This window comes from Solea solea, chromosome 13 (assembly GCF_958295425.1).
Source record: "Solea solea chromosome 13, fSolSol10.1, whole genome shotgun sequence".
In the NCBI taxonomy this organism is placed as follows: Eukaryota; Metazoa; Chordata; class Actinopteri; order Pleuronectiformes; family Soleidae; genus Solea; species Solea solea.
Window position 1 is genome coordinate 7,861,032 of NC_081146.1, and position 17,608 is coordinate 7,878,639.

Genomic DNA, 17,608 nt, shown 5'->3' on the forward strand with positions numbered 1-17,608 from the left:
AAATGAGGCAGACAGAGGAGGATAATGAAGCACAGAAATAAAGAGGCCAAGAAGCAGAAAGAAAAATGGGAGGAAGAGCATGGTGATGGGATGGAGAGGAGTTAGAATGCAATACAGAAAGAACAAGGGTGGGTGCCTGGTTGAGGGAAATGTGCTGAGAAAGCCAAATAAAGACCAATAAAGTTTTTTTTAACTGATTGCTCATTAATAAGAAAGGGAGAGGGAGAAGGGAAGGAAGAGGAGTGAGTCCCTCCTCCTCTAGAGTGCTGCTGCTTTTAAACTTGTTGTTAGAGCTGTATTTAGAGAAATACATGTTTTCAGCAAACACTTCCATGTAAAATGAACGACTATGAAATGATGCAAACACTTTATGATAATTGAATTTGGCTAATTGGTGTCTTGGCAGGGCTTGACTCAAACCTTCAACCCGGAGGCCATTCATTTTGCTTAATGTGCTGGTAAGGCAGCTCACTATTCTGGAGAAATTCACAGTGCAGTTCAGTGTCATGCTGAGCTCCGTCTGTGTTACTGGTGGCTCTGCTGAGGGGTGCAATACAGCACAGGTAATAAATCTGAGATACTCCCCCTCCTCTTTGACCAGGACCTCAAACTTCCCCCCTGCCCAGAGTCAACAACTCACGCAGTGCTGTGTATTCAGAGCAGAAGCGAACCTGATCTTCCTCACAGTGCAGGAATCATTGCTGCAGAATACCTGTCTTTGGTATCAAGGGGTTACTGCAATGTGTGGCTGCAGTTGTCGCACAAATTTGCACACGCAGAGCAGCGTGAACACAAGTCCACTCATACATCAAGTGGTGAGGTAACGACCCTGCTGCAGACCTAATGCAGTGACCAGCACATTCTCCGGAGGCTCCCTGTCACACACCTAAACTGCTGCTTTTGCAGTGCTGTCACTTCTGTATTGTATTTGCTCGTGAAGAGAAGATCAGAGAGGATACAGAAGAACAGAGTAAGAAGGGTTTAACCCATTTAAGAACGGTCCAAAGCACAAATGAATTTGTTTGCCCACTCGTTTCTGATGTGTAAGCTTTTCAGTGGTTAATAGAGAGAATGAATGGGATGATTCCAGACAAGTTCCACAGACAATCGCAACTCTGCTGCCTGCGTGCTTCTGCAGTGTAGGAGGAAAGTGCAGGTAGAAAACCACAAATAGATTCAGCGTGAACAGTGACAAACAGTGAGGCAGCACTGTTACTTTTAGCAACAGTTACATTTGTGAAATCTCAATTTCACCTATAATTAAGCATTTAAGCCATGTCGTCTTTGTTGTGGAGGCGGATTTCATTTTTTAATTTACTTTTGCTTGGAGCGGGATGTCGTCTTCTGACATTAACATAATTACAATGAAGGTTTGGTCTCCCAGGAGAAGACATCTTAGCCACTCAAAATTCAAACATTCCAAGATTATATCCCCCACCACAAGCAGTCGATACCTATTAATTACTGCGTGCAAGACAGTCGATGCAGGTCAATATAAAACAGACATTTCACTGCCTGCTGGGTAATTGTTTCCCAGATCTCATTAAAAGATGTTTGAAGCGGGGAGAGCAGATGAAGCGAGGAAAGCAAACACAAATGAGGATGAAGAACGAGTGTAAAATTGTGTTTATTTCACGATTGTTGCGCGTCTCCGGCTCCCAACACACAAAAATGACTCAAAACCCCCAAACCTTGCATCAATAAATCGGTTTATTAAAAGAATATGTTACAATTTCTTACAGTAAGCGACATAACCAAACAATTGTACATTTCAGTGTTTTAAAAGAACCTGCAGCTTGTCAGTCAGTCTCCTCTTCTTTGTGTATCTTTAAAAGTCAAACCAGATCAGGCGGGAAAACTTAACAACAGATACGCAGTTAAAATCGGTATCTTACTGATATAAATAATGCAATGGTCTCATGAATTAATTCAGAATGAAAGAGAGAGAGAGAGAGAGAGAGAGAGAGAGAGAGAGAGAGAGAGAGAGAGAGAGAGAGAGAGAGAGAGAGAGAGAGAGAGAGAGAGAAGAAGATAGGTGAGAAAAAGAGAGCACACACTTGAGGACGGGCAGAACAGACAACACGAGGTACAGTATATCAGACCTGCTACAGACATGGTCGGGTGAACAGACAAGAAATGGGTTCGGCCTTTAAGGCCTCCAGTTAAATCTCCTTCACGCCCAAAAAGGTCTGCTATCGCTCATTAATCACAGCACCATCATCGTGATAACAAGCACTTCTGATGTCCACACCACTCTTTACTTGCAGATTCTGTTAATACTCTCTTTTGTGATCATGTGACCCCGTCATGATAACATTACACAGGTGTCTCATATTAGATCAAGTTAAACTATGACTTGATTTGTTTTGTGAATCTAAAGTTTGGTCTCACATGTCGTGTTATAGTGGGGACTCACATCTTTGTTTGAGACTTTGCATAAATTAACCATGTTGTGACATCAAGTTCATTAACATCCTTACTGACTAACACTTTACACTAGGACACTAGGCCACATTGCCCAGCCCTGATACGCTTATCTCTTAAACACTGGTATCAAAGTTAACATGTAATATCAGCAAGATTTCAAACGTCAGCATGTGGAGTGTCAAATTTATGACTCCTGTCTATATTGCATCGTCAGATAATAATCATATTAAACCTTATTACATTATAATTATTTCATTACTAACATTAAGGCCTTATCTAAGGTCAGGTTCATTACAACTATAACCAGAATCTGGAGTGCATGAGCGGCGGTTCCAGAGTACGGGAACATAGGAGCTACAGAGACACATAGTGCTGTGCAAAAAGGACATTTGAATTACAGGCCTATTATAAATCCTGAGGGAGCGCTCAGGAACAAATGAACCACTGGCAGGGGGAGAGCGAGAAGGACCCCTGCTGTTTTGTTTCAGCAACACACACCGTGGTGTACTGCACTGCCACCTGACTGCTCAAAACTCCACAGCCTTTAACATATTTGCATGGACAGATAACATAATCATTTGACATAAAAACATTGAACATAAAAAGTTTGATGCATGGCTCCGCACACACCATCTCAATAATACAGTGCTTTATCATACTGTAGTCAGTCAAAAAGGACTGTAAACTAAATAAGACCTGCCTTATTCCAGTATTATACCCATAATCTGCTTCTTAGGTTTCATTACCTACAAATACTGTTTGATAAAGTGCAATATTACTCCAAAGTTCAACATGTTCCTGTTGACATCAATGTCCTACACGTACGCGTCTACTTTCTCTCCTCCCTCTCTGATTAAGACGTTGATTCGTTTCTTTTGTTAATGCTGACTTGGTGCTAAGAAGATTAAAATGAACATGGTATGATCCACTTCAGAGCCTCACTCTAGTTGGCCTTTGCTTTCTTGGGCTCTCTGCATGCATTACTGAAGAGGACACATGCTGAATGCCTCCCTGTGGTAAACCACCAGTATTGCTGATCATTGACGATCGGTAATAACCTGTGTGAGCACTAAAAGGTTTCAGTTTGCCTTGTTAGGCCACCACTCCTATTTACTCCAGCTTTCTTGTCCCGTTAGGACAATTCCAGCGGATACTCCAATATTGACCAAGTCACATTCCACTTCAAGTCCGTTTCAATGAGGAAAACGCTTGTACAGTTTAATTCTGTGATGTAGAGTCTCTAGGGGCCTCATTTCTTTCTGACAAGGCTCTGCTTTTTGCAAGATTATAAATGACTCGAGAGTTCCTGCTTCATGTTTGGTGTTTTTGATGCTTCAGTTTATGAGATTTGAAGATTCTTCATGGTTCAAGGTAAAGTTCCTCAGGTTGTTGTTGTTGTTGATGACAGAGTGAAAATGAAGACCTTATTGTAAATAGCCAAGTGTTGCTGCACAAAAAATTAAATTAAATTAGCTGAGTTGATGACAACAGTGCGTAATTAAGAGGTGACAATCTCCCTTCCTAGGTGCCTCCATCCCTTCTGTGTCTCAGCAGCTGGAATATATTCTGCAGAGATTAAACAGGAAAACAGACACTGAGACACACGCAGTTGTCAGAAAACAGAGGCATTTAGCCAGGTTACAGCTGGCTCAAACACGGGACAGAGGCAGGCAAAGCCTTACCTTGCCACACATACCATCTTTACTGCAGTTCTTATTGTCCTTGTCTGTTGCCTCTTCTTCCACCTATACACACACACACACACACACACACACACACACACACACACACACACACACACACATTAAAATCACCTGAAAAATGCAATAAAGGGGGACATTTTACATAAAAAAAGGATGAAAATAATACACTGCCTGGCCAAAACAAAAGTTGCCACCTAAAAAAAAGGGTCACATCATTGGAGCGCCTTTAGCTTTGATTACGGCACTCATTCACTGTGGCATTGTTTCCATAAGCTACTGCAATGTCACAAGATTTATTTCCGTCCAGTGTTGCATTCATTTTTCACCAAGATCTTGTATCAATGATGGGAGAGTCGGGCCACTGAGCAAAGCCTTCTCATGCTCCTTGAACCACTCTTTCACAATTTGAGCCTGATGAATCCTGGCATTGTCATCTTGGAACATGCCCATGTCATCAGGGAAGAAGAAAATGCATTGATGGAATAATCCGTCATAGTCATTCATCATATAAATTCAAGCTTAGGAGGTCACAAGCCAGTGTCTTTTTAAGCCGGTCCCAAGCCTGGATAAATGCAGAGGGTTTCTTTAGGAAGGGCATCCGGCGTAAAACTTGTGCCAAAACCAAATATCCAAGTCGAACCTATGACTTCCATACCGGATCGGTCGAGGCCCGGGTTAACAACGACCGCCATTGGTGCCGATAACCTACAGGGTAACAGTGGAAATTGGGCTACTGTGGGTCAAGTCGAAGGAGGAGAGGAGGAAGGCGGGTGAGAAACAGAGAGAAAAGAGGAAAGGCAAGAGTCTGGGACTGAGAGTAGGGACTTTGAATATTGGGACGATGACGGGAAAAGCTAGAGAGTTGATTGACATGATGCAGAGAAGGAAGGTGGATATACTGTGTGTCCAGGAGACCAGGTGGAAAGGTAGCAAGGCAAGAAGCTTAGGTGCAGGTTTTAAGTTGTACTACTATGGTATTGATAGGAAGAGAAATGGAGTAGGGGTTATCCTAAAGGAGGAGTTTGTTAGGAATGTCCTGGAAGTGAAAAGAGTGACTGATAAGTCTGAAGCTTGAAATTGAAGGTGTGATGTTAAATGTTATTAGTGGCTATGCCCCACAGGTGGGATGCGAATTAGAGGAGAAGGAAACATTCTGGAGTCAGTTAGATGAAGTGATGCAGAATATCCCCAGAGGTGAGAGAGTGGTAATTGGTGCAGACTTCAATGGACATGTTGGTGCAGGAAATAGAGGTGATGAAGAAGTGATGGGCAGATTTGGTATCCAGGACAGGAACACAGAGGGACAGATGGTGGTAGACTTTGCAAAAAGGATGGAAATGGCTGTAGTGAATACTTCTTTCCAGAAGAGGCATGCGCATAGGGTGACTTATAAGAGTGGAGGTAGGAGCACACAGGTAGACTACATCTTGTATAGACGATGTAATCTGAAGGAGATCAGTGACTGCAAAGTAGTGGTGGGTGAGAGTGTAGCAAGTCAGCATAGGATGGTGGTTTGCAGGATGAATCTGGTGACAAGGAAGACGAAGAGGACAAAGGCAGAACAAAGGACAAAGTGGTGGAAGCTGAAAAGAGAGGACTGTTCTATGGTTTTCAGGGAGGAGTTAAGAAAGAATCTGGGTGGTCAGGGAGAGCTCCCAGATGACTGGACAACTACAGCTAATGTAATCAGGGAGACAGGTAGGAGAGTATGTGGTGTGTCGTCTGGAAGGAAAGTAGATAAGGAGACTTGGTGGTGGAATGGGGAAGTGCAGGAGTATATAAAGAGAAAGAGGTTAGCAAAGAAAAAGTGGGACACTGAGGAGACGGAAGAGAGCAGACAGGAGTACAGGGAGATGCAGCACAAGGTAAAGGTAGAGGTGGCAAAGGCCAAACAAAGGGCGTATGCTGACTTGTATGCTAGGTTGGAAAGTAAGGAGGGAGAGAATGATTTATACAGGTTGGCAAAACAGAGAGATAGAGATGGGAAAGACGTCCAGCAGGTTCGGGTGATTAAGGATAGAGAGGGACATGTGTTGACAGGTGCCACAGAAGTAATGGGAAGATGGAAAGAGTACTTTAAAGGGCTAATGAATGAGGAAAATGAAAGAGAGCAAAGGGTAGAAGAGGTAACGACTGTGAACCATGAAGTAGCAGAGATTAGTAAAGATGAAGTGAGGGGGGCATGGAAGAGGATGAAGACTGGAAAGGCAGTTGGCTCCGATGATATACCTGTGGAGGTATGGAAGTGTCTAGGAGAGGAGGCAGTAGAGTTTCTGGTTAGACTATTCAACAGGATCTTAGAGAGTGAGGGGATGCCTGAGGAATGGAGAAGAAGTGTGATGGTGCCCATTTTTAAGAATAAGGGAGATGTTCAGAATTGCAGTAACTATAGAGGAATAAAGTTGATGAGCCATACAAGTAATGGCAAAGAGTAGTGGAAACTAGACTGAGAGCAGAAGTCAGCATTTGTGAGTATTTGCTTTAAGAATGCTGGTAGAGAAATACAGAGAAGGTCAGAGGGAGCTGCATTGTGCCTTTGTAGATCTGGAAAAAGCCTACGACAGGGTGCCGAGAGAGGAACTATGGTACTGTATGAGGAAGTCTGGAGTGGCAGAAGTATGTTAGACTGGTACAGGACATGTATGCCAACTGTGAGACAGCGGTGAGGTGTGCTGTAGGTGTGACAAAGAAGGTGGAGGTTGGACTACATCAGGGTTCGGCTCTGAGTCCCTTCTTGTTTGCTATGGTGATGGGACAGACTGACAGATGAGGTTAGACAGGAATCTCCATAGACTATGATGTTTGCAGATGACATTGTGATCTGTGGTGAGAGCAGAGACCAGGTTGAGGAAAAGCTCAAGAGGTGGAGATATGCTCTAGAAAGGAGAGGAATGAAGGTTAGTCGCAGCAAGACAGAATATATGTGTGTGAATGAGAGGAACCCAAGTGGAACCATGAGGCTACAGGGAGTGGCGATAAAGAAGGTGGAGGATTTTAAGTATTTAGGGTCAACAGTCCAGAGCAGTGGAGATTGTGGAAAAGAGGTGAAGAAACGTGTTCAAGCTGGTTGGAATGGGTGGAGAAAAGTGTCAGGGGTAATGTGTGATAAAAGATTATCAGCCAGAATGAAAGGAAAGATATACAAGACAGTGGTGAGACCAGCGATGATGTATGGTCTAGAGACAGTGGCACTGAGGAAAAGACAGGAAGCAGAGCTGGAGGTAGCAGAGATGAAGATGTTGAGGTTCTCTTTGGGAGTGACGAAGATGGACAGGATCAGGAATGAGTCAATCAGAGGAACAGCACATGTTAGATGTTTTGGAGATCAGGTCAGAGAGGCCAGAATGAGATGGTTTGGTCATGTACAGAGGAGGGATAGTGAGTATATTGGTAGAAGGATGCTGGGGTTGGAACTGCCAGGCAGGAGGTCTAGAGGAAGACCAAAGAGAAGGTTTATGGATGTAGTGAAAGAGGACATGAAGTTAGTTGGTCTGAGAGAGGGGGATACAGAGAACAGGGTGAGATGGAGGAGGCTGATCCGCTGTGGCGACCCCTGAAGGGAGCAGCCGAAAGGAAAAGAAGAAGAAGTCATTCATTAAATAGCTGACCTCGTTCTTCGGGCACATAATGTTGCTGAACCTAGACCTGACCAACTGCAGCAACCCCTTACCTATTTCCTTAGTTAAATCCAGGTGGCAACTTTTTTTTTGGCCAGGCAGTGTATAATGATGATACTACTACCAACAACAGCAATAATAATAAGGGCAAAAACAGGAACACTGTAGTTGGAAATGTGTTATATAATGGTATGCAATGTACATTCCTAACTAATACATAAAGGACAGAAGGCATTGTGTTTTAATGAAGGATGTCCAGTAAACAACAAAGTGTCCATACCTCCTTCCTCCACTTCAGCTCACAGAAGACTCTCTCGAAGCATTCGTGCATGTAGTTGAACTGAACATGAAAAGAGACAAACAACAATTGGGATCTATGGAACTCCCACCAGGCCATCCACTTTTCCCCTCTTCAAATCCAGACTCAAAACTCACCTGTTCAAAAGAGCCTACTCTCTGTAATTTAACTTGTTCACATGTTTTTCTCTGTAAAGTGTCCTTGAGTGTTTGAAAGGCGCTTATAAATAACATGCATCGTCATCATCATCATTATTATTATTGTGATTTAGATTTTGGAGACTGCTTTTAAAAGCTGCTGTGTCAATGTGAATTTCTTCTTATCTTCTTTTTTAAGATCGACACTACCCTAACTAAATGGTAGACTGCCTCTGTCACACAGTACAAAATACACCTATGAAGCTTAAATGTACATTTTTCTTTTGTGATTTTATGGCTGTATGACCATTTTTTTTATACTAGACTACATACTAGTCTAGACTACATACTACAGTATGTGCAATGTTTGTGTGATACTCACATAAGGTGTAAATATCTTGACCCAGCGTGGCTTCTTCTCTCCCCGTGCATATTCGAAACAGAAGGCCATGCCCTCTTCATCTGTGTCCCACCTCTGCATCTCCCCCCAGTCAAATGCAATCACTTGGTTCTGCAACAACAGCGAGGCATCATGACACATCCCTGTGTTACACATGCAAACTAAACTGCAGTCATACACGTCAACACACGCAAACAAACAGTTGCCCTTGCCTCGAGTGTCCCTTCCTCTGTGCAGGCGTGCAGCTTGAAGTGGTGAATGCTAATGGCCGTGATGACGTGGCCCTTACGTCGGGAGTCACAGGAACAGTGAGGGAATATGATCTCGTTGTAGCCCTCGCAAGCCCTCAACAAACTCAGATACTGAGGGAGAAAGAAGCGGAGGACAGAGGAGACGTGACGCAAGATATTGTTTTCATCACATGTGACAAAAGATGTAATGTTACTCCAGAAAGAGCCTTTTATATCAGGAGCCAGGTCAGCTTTACAGAGGCCGTCATAGTGGCCCACCATGTTTTTATAACACCCACAATGACTTTTACACCCTGTACAATTTACCGAGTTTTTACTAGCTGAATTGGTAGATGCAGTAAGGTACACAAGACACAGTGAACAGTTAACAACACACGTCAGTCTCTCTGTGTGTTAGACAGAAAAAGACTGACCATAGACATCTTCTTCTGCTCTGCGAGCTTTTGCAGCTGGTAGGACTGCTGCTCGGCTTTGATGAAACCTTTCTTCGCATCATCCACTGCCTGCAAAGATAGAATCAGATAAGCTTATGTTGCACTAATAATAGCTCCTAAAAATACACGTACCACAGGGAAAATGCACACACCTGGTGGAAGAAATAGTTGACAGCAAGCTGGTTATCACTGAGCAGAATCTCTTCCTCTGTGGTGAAGAGCCACTTACGTAGGGTGAGGCAGGTTCCTGGGATGGCTGAGGTATAGTTCTGTACATACAGTTTGTGGGGGAACTCATTGGGGGCGAGCTTACGCACTGAAGAATAAAAATAAAATAAAAAGAAAGAGAATATGATGGAAAATTACCTGTAAAACAATATAAGCACTGTATGCTTTACAATTATACCAATCTCTCTGTAAAATGTAAGATCATTTTTGATTATTCTCTTTGCATGTGTGTACGTCGAGAATATTTATTCATGTGACAATTCTCAAGTCTCGAACAAACACTCAAACGGAATAACCACCCACACATTCACACATGCATTCATACAGCACTACAGGTAAAGTGTCTTTTCCAAGGACACTTTGAACCACCTACCTTCAGGTTAGAGGACGACCAAATCTACCTCTGGTGAATTGTATGGTTGATGATATACACTAAGTTATAGTGCATGCAATTTATGAAAGGAAACTTATTTGTAAATGCAAAGTATGTAACGTCTGCCAGTAGGGGTTTCAAAACAAAAACTGAAGATCTAGTTTGATGATGTTGTGCAGCAGTGTGTCATTTTGAGAACTGTTGGCAGCAGAACGCTCAGCAAGCGGAAGTGAGTAGTTATGATTCATTAGTAGGGCTGGGACAGAGCATCGATTTGGAGACATATTGTTGTCCTTCGTCTTCCAATAGGATAATCGATACACCAGGGCAAATATTGATATTTTAATTAACAAATTAAGTTCTCTATGTTGTGAATAAATAGAGAAATCCTGCACTAACTTTTCACAGACATTTTTGTTTTCTTCAGTGAGACAGATATTATGATGTATCGCTATACGATTGTCTCGCAATATATTGATTATGACAGAATCGTCCATGTATCGCATTTCGTATCGTGAGGTACCCTGTGTTTCCCACCCCTATACATTGGTGACAAAAACAGACAATACACTATTTAAATAGTAGTATTAAGTATTTCCTTCCTTTCCTTGTAGTGTACAAATGTCCTTGTGCATTTACTATATACTTTACAGACATTATGCTCGCACTGAAGTGTAAGTACACTGTTGATGTTGTTGCATATTCTGGTCACTATATGTCAACTACAGAGATGCTTAAATCATTACATGGCAACCAGCATAAACGGGCCACTTCCTTTTCCATAGATTTAAAGTGGTGTAAAGTATTAGAGTGTTTTTAATGTGTTTGGCTAGTGAAAGTGCACTACTCAAAAAAACCCAAAAATAAATAAATAAATAAATATATATATATATACATATATATATATATATATATATATATACATATATACATATATATGTATGTAACATGAGTCTTGTGTTTGTTTGTTTTTTTTTTAGATATTTTAGTGCAGAAATGTTACATACAATATATTTAAATCAACAACAGGAAGAGAAGCCATTAGTCATCTTGATTTTAGAACAATTCTGGCTGCTGCTCCAGTTTAACAACATACAGTAGAAATGAGAGAGACTTTGGAGGATGGTAGAAATTCAAATACTTGTACCTTTATAGTATACTGTATATCTTTGAGGAATGAAAAACCATCCTTAATCTTGAAAATGGCATACAGAAACAAATGGGTTGACCTCTTGTAAAACTCATATTCTCAGATTCGTCCTTGTTTTCACTGCTACTGTACTGCTGCTTTTGTTTATGCGGTAACAGGCAGTCCACATACGTCATTAAGAGGCAATTCAGTTGTTCAGTGTGTGTGTTTTTTTTGAACAATTCTTGTTCCACAAGGCCTTGAAAACTGAGGACCTGTTCAAGTGGCACATGTAAAATCATCTACCAAAAGGATTTATGTTTCACAGAGGACTCAGAACTCTCCATAAAAACTCAAACATTAATTTCGGAGAAAAGTGTGAGCACTGACACAATCCTATGCCTCAGTTTTATGTTCACTCTCACTCACCGAAAGTGTGGTTGATGACCTCAAAGAGAGCAAAGTAACTGGCTGTTACACTGTCCATGCCTAACTTCATTACCACAGCCTGAAAGACATAGAGAGAGATAGAGACACAGAATGAGAGAGGGTGAAACAGAGACACACAGACAGAGAAAGGCGTATGCAAGGAGACCATAATAAGGCCACAGGTGTATGTTTGTGTGTGTGTGTTTACCTGGTAGACCTGGTCTGTCGTAGAATTTTTGCGAACTCTGACAGTGAGCGTGGTTTTATCAGGCATGGCTATTCTCAACTCCACATCTGACACGCCATTATAGTTCTAGTTCAGGAGAAACAAAGATTGAAAGGTGAGTCAGAGTCAGAGTCAGAGTACAAAAGTACAAAAACAAACAACAGATTTCTTTCTTTATCTTCTTTATATTTTACCTCATCTGATTCCGACAGGAACTCCTGCATGATATCACTTTCTCCAATAACCCGTACGGAGCACACTGCAGATAAAATGCAGACATTTACAGTTCTTTGCATATTGATTAACAGAGTTGAAATGCTGAGATATACTGTTTATTTGTGTGCTCGCGAGATAATTTCCCCCCACATCATTCTGCACTTTCTGTCCCATTACTTTAGTGTTTCAAACAGCAGACAACACTAGTGGCAACACTCTTGAAAACATTTCTCACCTTTCTCCAAATATTCTTCCAGGCCTCTGCGTCGTGCATCCAGCTGCTGCTCTGACAGGGAAAAAGGCCATTTTCCAGGCAGCTTAGGGAATGCAAAGTTGGAAAACTCCCGCTTAAGGTTTTGGTGCAGGATCACAAACTCCCGGTAACGTTTGGAGCAGAGCTGTCTGCCTGCCATGTACACATTGTATACCTGGAAGAAGAGTTCAGGTTGAAACAAAGACCAAAATGAATGCTGTAAAGCAGCACAGTACAATTACAGTCACTAAAAATGTCTTAGTTATGCTTAGTTGTAACATACATTGAATGAGTCATCCATTCAATCAAACTACCTCTGTATCACCCAATATCAATGTGCTGTTATTCAATATGAAATTTTTGTACCAAAAGCGCCAGTAGGCATACAGCATGTCCTCCTTATCTGTCTACCTACATGTGTAGAAGCTAAAATCAATATGGCCTTTGCTCTCACTCTGTTCTAAAGATGATGATGAGAGAAAGAAACTGTTAGAACTGATCTCTGTGGGGAAATTTAAGTCGATGTTGAGTTGATGCTGCTTCTAAACTTTTTTCCAAGAAACTCTACCTGTATCATAACTGGTTTTGTTCTTGGTTGTGTATTTTATTGGTTGGATGCTGTGTTTAATTAATTTGATGTGCATGATAGTTGTATATGTCTGTTTGTGTTGTTGTAATCTGTGAAAGTTGTGCTGCCTTCTTGGCCCGGAAAAGAAATCTCAACGAGGCTTTTTACCTGATTAAATACAGGATATATATATATATATATATATATGTGTATATATATATATATATATATATATATATATACACATATATATATATATATATATATATATTTGACTGAGATCTAACAGTGTTAATGATCGGCTGTCTTAAGGCAACCAGAGATGAAAAAGAAAAAGTAAGACAGGGAAAGAAAGACAACACCTGCGTGTGTGTGTGTTTAATTAATGAAAGTATGTTGAGAAGATCTGAAGAGCATGGAATATGAGAACAAAATAAGTTCAGTGCCTTCCCCTTGAATTAGCTATCTATGCATTCATCCACATGTGCACTCACCACAAACTTTTCCTGGTTAAGCTCAGTGTGCTTGAAACTGGGCACAGAGATGGGGACAGCCTGCTTGTCGGAGTAATCATAGCAGGACTGAGCTGAACCGTCGTCTCCAGGATCCAAGCAATCAGCTTCCTGTGGTGGGACGGGTAGCACGGCCAACACCAGCTCCCTCTCTCCGGCCCGGATCAGGTCCACGACCTGCTTATGTGTCGCTCCCTCTACATTCACTCCATTGCTGTTGGATAAAGAAAAAATGCAAATATTAAAGTGAAGAATCATTATTTTACACTGCAAGTAACATTCCCGTTATTACAATATTACTTAAAATATTCAGTTTTGAAAATGAATACTTGTTGCCTTGTTTTCTATAGCATACATTCCCAGAGGCTGTGTTGAGACCCACCGCATGGGACACAGCAAGAGACTCATGTTTGAGTCCAAATAAATTTGCAGAATTTCTGCAGTACACCAAAATAATAATCTCTGCATCAGAGCAACAACCAACATGGTAACCAAAGAGTCCACATGTGTTCCTGATGTTCATCAGTGCTAATACATAATAAATCAAAGGTCTTCTGAGGGGGAATCTGTGAGACCAGGGTGATTTCGAGGATAAGGTCTGGCTATTTACTCATGTGCTAATTTGGTCTTAAAAAACAGTAGTAGTGGTCGTCTGTTGCAAAAATAAAACCCAAATGAGAGTCAAACTTAATCAAAAGACCACTATTTCACCATGGGGATGAATCTTATGCATGCAAAAGAAACATAATGTCAAATCCAGGTTATCCATTGTGTGTGGCAATCAAACAAACTGAATAACAAAGGAATCCTTGTATGCCTCTTTTGCTCTGGTAAAAAGCCATAGGTCCACCCAGGTGCATTCTGGTCCCTCACCAGTCATCTGATATACAGTAAATAACAAGTGATTCCCACACTATGCCCAAACCAATCATGTTAAATAACAACAACTTATGAAAACTAAAATATGCTAAACAAAACTAGCAATCTAAATAACAAAAATGTAGCTGTAGAGAATACTACGAAATACAATCATTCATTCATCGTCTCCCGCTTTATCCTCCACATGGGGGTACTACTAAATACTGATAGTCAAAAATGTAATTTTAGTAAAAACAAAAAAAATAATGCATTTAAATGACTGCAAAGCAATATTTAAACATCAATCAAATAAATAGCTCCTACATGCATTTTTTTTTTTCTCTTTTTCATATTTTTTCAGTTTTAAGTTAAGCTTACAATGCAAAACTATAGGTCAGATGTCCACTCATATTCATAATAAATTAAATTAAAACATACAAATTCAAGATAATGTGCAATTGAAAAAGACCTGACACTAGTGAATAGACATAATAAATCAAGAGAAAAATAGACTAATTTTTCCATAGACTTTCATACAAAGGAAGTTATTTTTGCAATCAGCAGAGTCGCCACCTGATGGCTATGTAGAGTTTTCTAATGACCAGTTTGGCCTTACCAAGCAAACTGGAAGACTAAGTCTACTTTTTATATGTGATTTATGTGTATTACACATTACCCCCTCTTTATGCTTCCTGCAATAGTCAAAAATGCAACTTGACTGCCAACAGTATGTTGGATTGTGACAAATTTAAATGCATGCTGCCAAAGGAGACATCGCTTGAAGAAACTGAACGGAATACTCAGAGCACTATTGGATGTAACTACGAGAGTTTTGTGTCACAGGGACATGAGATTTAAAAAAAAAAAAAAGTAGGACAAGTTATGTTTCAGATAAGAACTAGGGGACTGCCGGACAGCTGATGTGTTATGTCAGACATTATGTCATGGAATGGCTTATGTTGGCAGGGTGACACAGAGCTAAAGCCCAGTGGACACAGCTCTGTAATACCTAATAACAAAACGCTGCACATGAATATTGAGCCAGTGGAGGAATTCTGAGCCAGGGCCTACACAGCAAAGCTAAAATTTGTATTGGTGAGGAGGAGGAGAGATGATGATGATGATGGTAATACAAATACAAATACACAGTGACTAATAGGGGAGACATGCAGCACAAATAAAACTATCTTGCAGGTGTAGGAGGAGAAAGCATATATCTTCTATAACAAAAAAAAACACAGAGTAAGCCTCTCACCTCTCTCTTTATGGTTACATTATTGACACTTGATATAGTGGACTTTGCACTTCTTGCAGTATCAGCGCTGCTGAGCATCATAAACAGCTTTAAAGAGACATTTCCCATCTTTTAAGGTAATTTGAGGTTATGATTAATTACTTCACTGCCTAGTTAACTGATTTCCATGGTGCATTTTAATAAAAGCACATTTACTTACATAAATGCACAAAGGCACTCAATCAAATGGCTAAACCTGTCAAAATAATATATACTACACAACTTTAACAGAGAAGCGTGTAACATTATACATTATTAATTCATCATGAGGCATTAGGCTGGAAAAGGTTGTCTACCACTCTAGATTTCTCTGCATCAAAGGAAGTAGGAGTTGTGTGTAAATGTGCAAAGAGGTATTGATTACTTTGAGAATAGAGGAGGCTGTGTATACCACTGCAGTACATACACAAGCACTTCACTGTGAGTGTTTGTACTTAGTTACTGTGTACAAACTGTCCTTGTGTGTTGACAGGAAGGCAGAGAATCTCAAAGCACCAAAGTCATTGGCAGAAATACAACATAAAAAGAGATGATAATTGCAATTCTGCCCTACGTTTGATTTTTTATGTTCCAGCATCTGTGATAATTTTTTGGGATGTGCTTACTCTACACTCTCTTATCTAATTACACAGTAAATGACACCGTCCCAAATCAGCCATTGAAGGTACTAGTTACTACACTTTGGACAATACTGACCAAAATAGCACATACAGAAATCAAATTAAAGGGTTAGTTAGCCTTTGTATATGACACAACAATTCACATACACTGTACATATCCACCTGCTCACACAAGCACACAAAAAATAATGGGGTCAACAAACTGCCAGGTTACTGCAGACCATATATTAACAAAGCAGTGTGCAACCAGCCAATGAAACTGAGAGAATTCTTCAGAGTGGGGCCAATCAGAATTGAATTGAAGACATCCCTCCCTTTTCTGCATCTCCTTATTCTACACACAGAAACACAGTGAAGCACCAGACCTGATCCTGGGCTGTAGGCTGTGTGATGCTCTCCATAGCAACATCACCAAACCACACACACACACACACACACACACACACACACACAGGTCCTTACAGGTTTTCTTGTAAGGATGCTGCATTGACCTCAATGTATATGGAAAGCCTAACCAAAGCCTCGTCCCAAACTATATAAACAGTTAATGCATACCACTAACATCTTATTGTTTACCAGAGTCTCAGAAATGAGCAACATGTGGCCAAATGTAAGGATAGTGATGACAATAATTAAACTGTTGATAAATGAAAGCAAAGCAAGCTATCACATTGGCTGCAGTGATGTTGGGAAGATGTGGATTCAGGGATAAACTAAGAATATGTTAAATGGTGAGGAATAGGTTTTAGTGTGATGGGAATATCTAATGATCCCTGGAGGTTTTTTTTCTCAGACACACACAGACAGTCCTTTCATCAGGATGAGCGGCTGCTCTGCTCTGCAGGAGGAGGTCCTGTATGTGACTCACTGCAACACACATACACACACACACACATGCTTGGGGGGGCGACAACAGCCCCCCAGCGGGGGGTTAAGAGGTGACGCTCACAGGTCCTGTTTGCAATGTTTTTCACAAACAGTCATTCTGAGGTAAAAATGGTCATCCATCCACTACTCAAATGCTTTTTGGTAAAGCTGAGTAAATAGCCACTTACACTTCAAGAATCCTGTCCCCCTTCGAAATGCCGGCTCTGTCTGCTGCACCTCCCGGTAGAACAGCACTGACATGCTGAAGAGGAGCGTACAGTTCCCCGTTAATGCTCCTCAGCTGCCCTCCTTCACTCACTTGTCCTCGGACATTGAAACCATAGCCCGAATCGGACTTCACTATCCGAACAAGCCGAGGGCCTGAGGTAACGGTGGTTCCAGACTGGCAGCTGCCTTCGGTGCCCGGTGTAACGCTACCGCCACCGGAGCCGTTTCGAGAGGAAGGGTGAGGCAACGGAGGGACCGCTGAACAAATTCCTTGTCCCTCGTCGTCCGCCATTTTTCGACACTATCCAGTCAGCTAACATTAATAAAATCCTACAAACATTAGCTGAGGGTAGCAGGCTAATCAACTTGGCTAGCTCACCGACCGAGATGCGCCGGAAAAAGCCGACAGAATACGACGATACGCGAGACCGCCCTAGGATACGTTCGATGTGGGTTACTTCAGAGCCTTGACTGAGGATAGGTGAAGTACAGTAATGGAATCAGGCCCGGCACCAGGATGAAGTGACTGAGGGGCGGTTT

The 17,608-nt window shown here is 41.3% G+C and overlaps 1 protein-coding gene across 2 annotated transcripts; it reads right to left on the reverse strand.

Annotated features, from left to right (window-relative positions):
• Positions 1 to 1,692: 1,692 nt before the first annotated feature.
• snx27b (sorting nexin 27b) lies at positions 1,693 to 17,450 on the reverse strand. Of its 2 annotated transcripts, none has more exons than XM_058648434.1 (13): positions 17,029 to 17,450; positions 13,184 to 13,415; positions 12,104 to 12,296; positions 11,847 to 11,911; positions 11,635 to 11,739; positions 11,427 to 11,505; positions 9,420 to 9,583; positions 9,247 to 9,336; positions 8,795 to 8,944; positions 8,565 to 8,693; positions 8,028 to 8,087; positions 4,124 to 4,172; positions 1,693 to 3,993 (listed from the first exon to the last, which is right to left on the reverse strand). In XM_058648434.1, exons 1-13 carry the CDS (start codon positions 17,358 to 17,360, stop codon positions 3,926 to 3,928), a joined length of 1,716 nt encoding a protein of 571 aa, XP_058504417.1. In that variant the 5' UTR covers positions 17,361 to 17,450; the 3' UTR covers positions 1,693 to 3,925. The 2 variants fall into 2 exon arrangements, with proteins under 2 accessions (XP_058504417.1, XP_058504419.1); XM_058648436.1 differs by having other exon boundaries at positions 4,110 to 4,172.
• Between the last annotated feature and the right edge of the window lie 158 nt (positions 17,451 to 17,608).

Bases quoted from the DNA above. Each gene is read 5' to 3' on its own strand.
- snx27b (XM_058648434.1), bottom strand. From the start codon at position 17,360: ATGGCGGACGACGAGGGACAAGGAATTTGTTCAGCGGTCCCTCCGTTG. The intron at 8,694-8,794 runs GCAAGGGCAACT...CTGTTGTTGCAG, and splicing joins CAGAGGAAGGGACACTCGAG to AACCAAGTGATTGCATTTGA. The intron at 4,173-8,027 runs GTATGGACACTT...GTGTGTGTATAG, and splicing joins AGCTGAAGTGGAGGAAGGAG to GTGGAAGAAGAGGCAACAGA.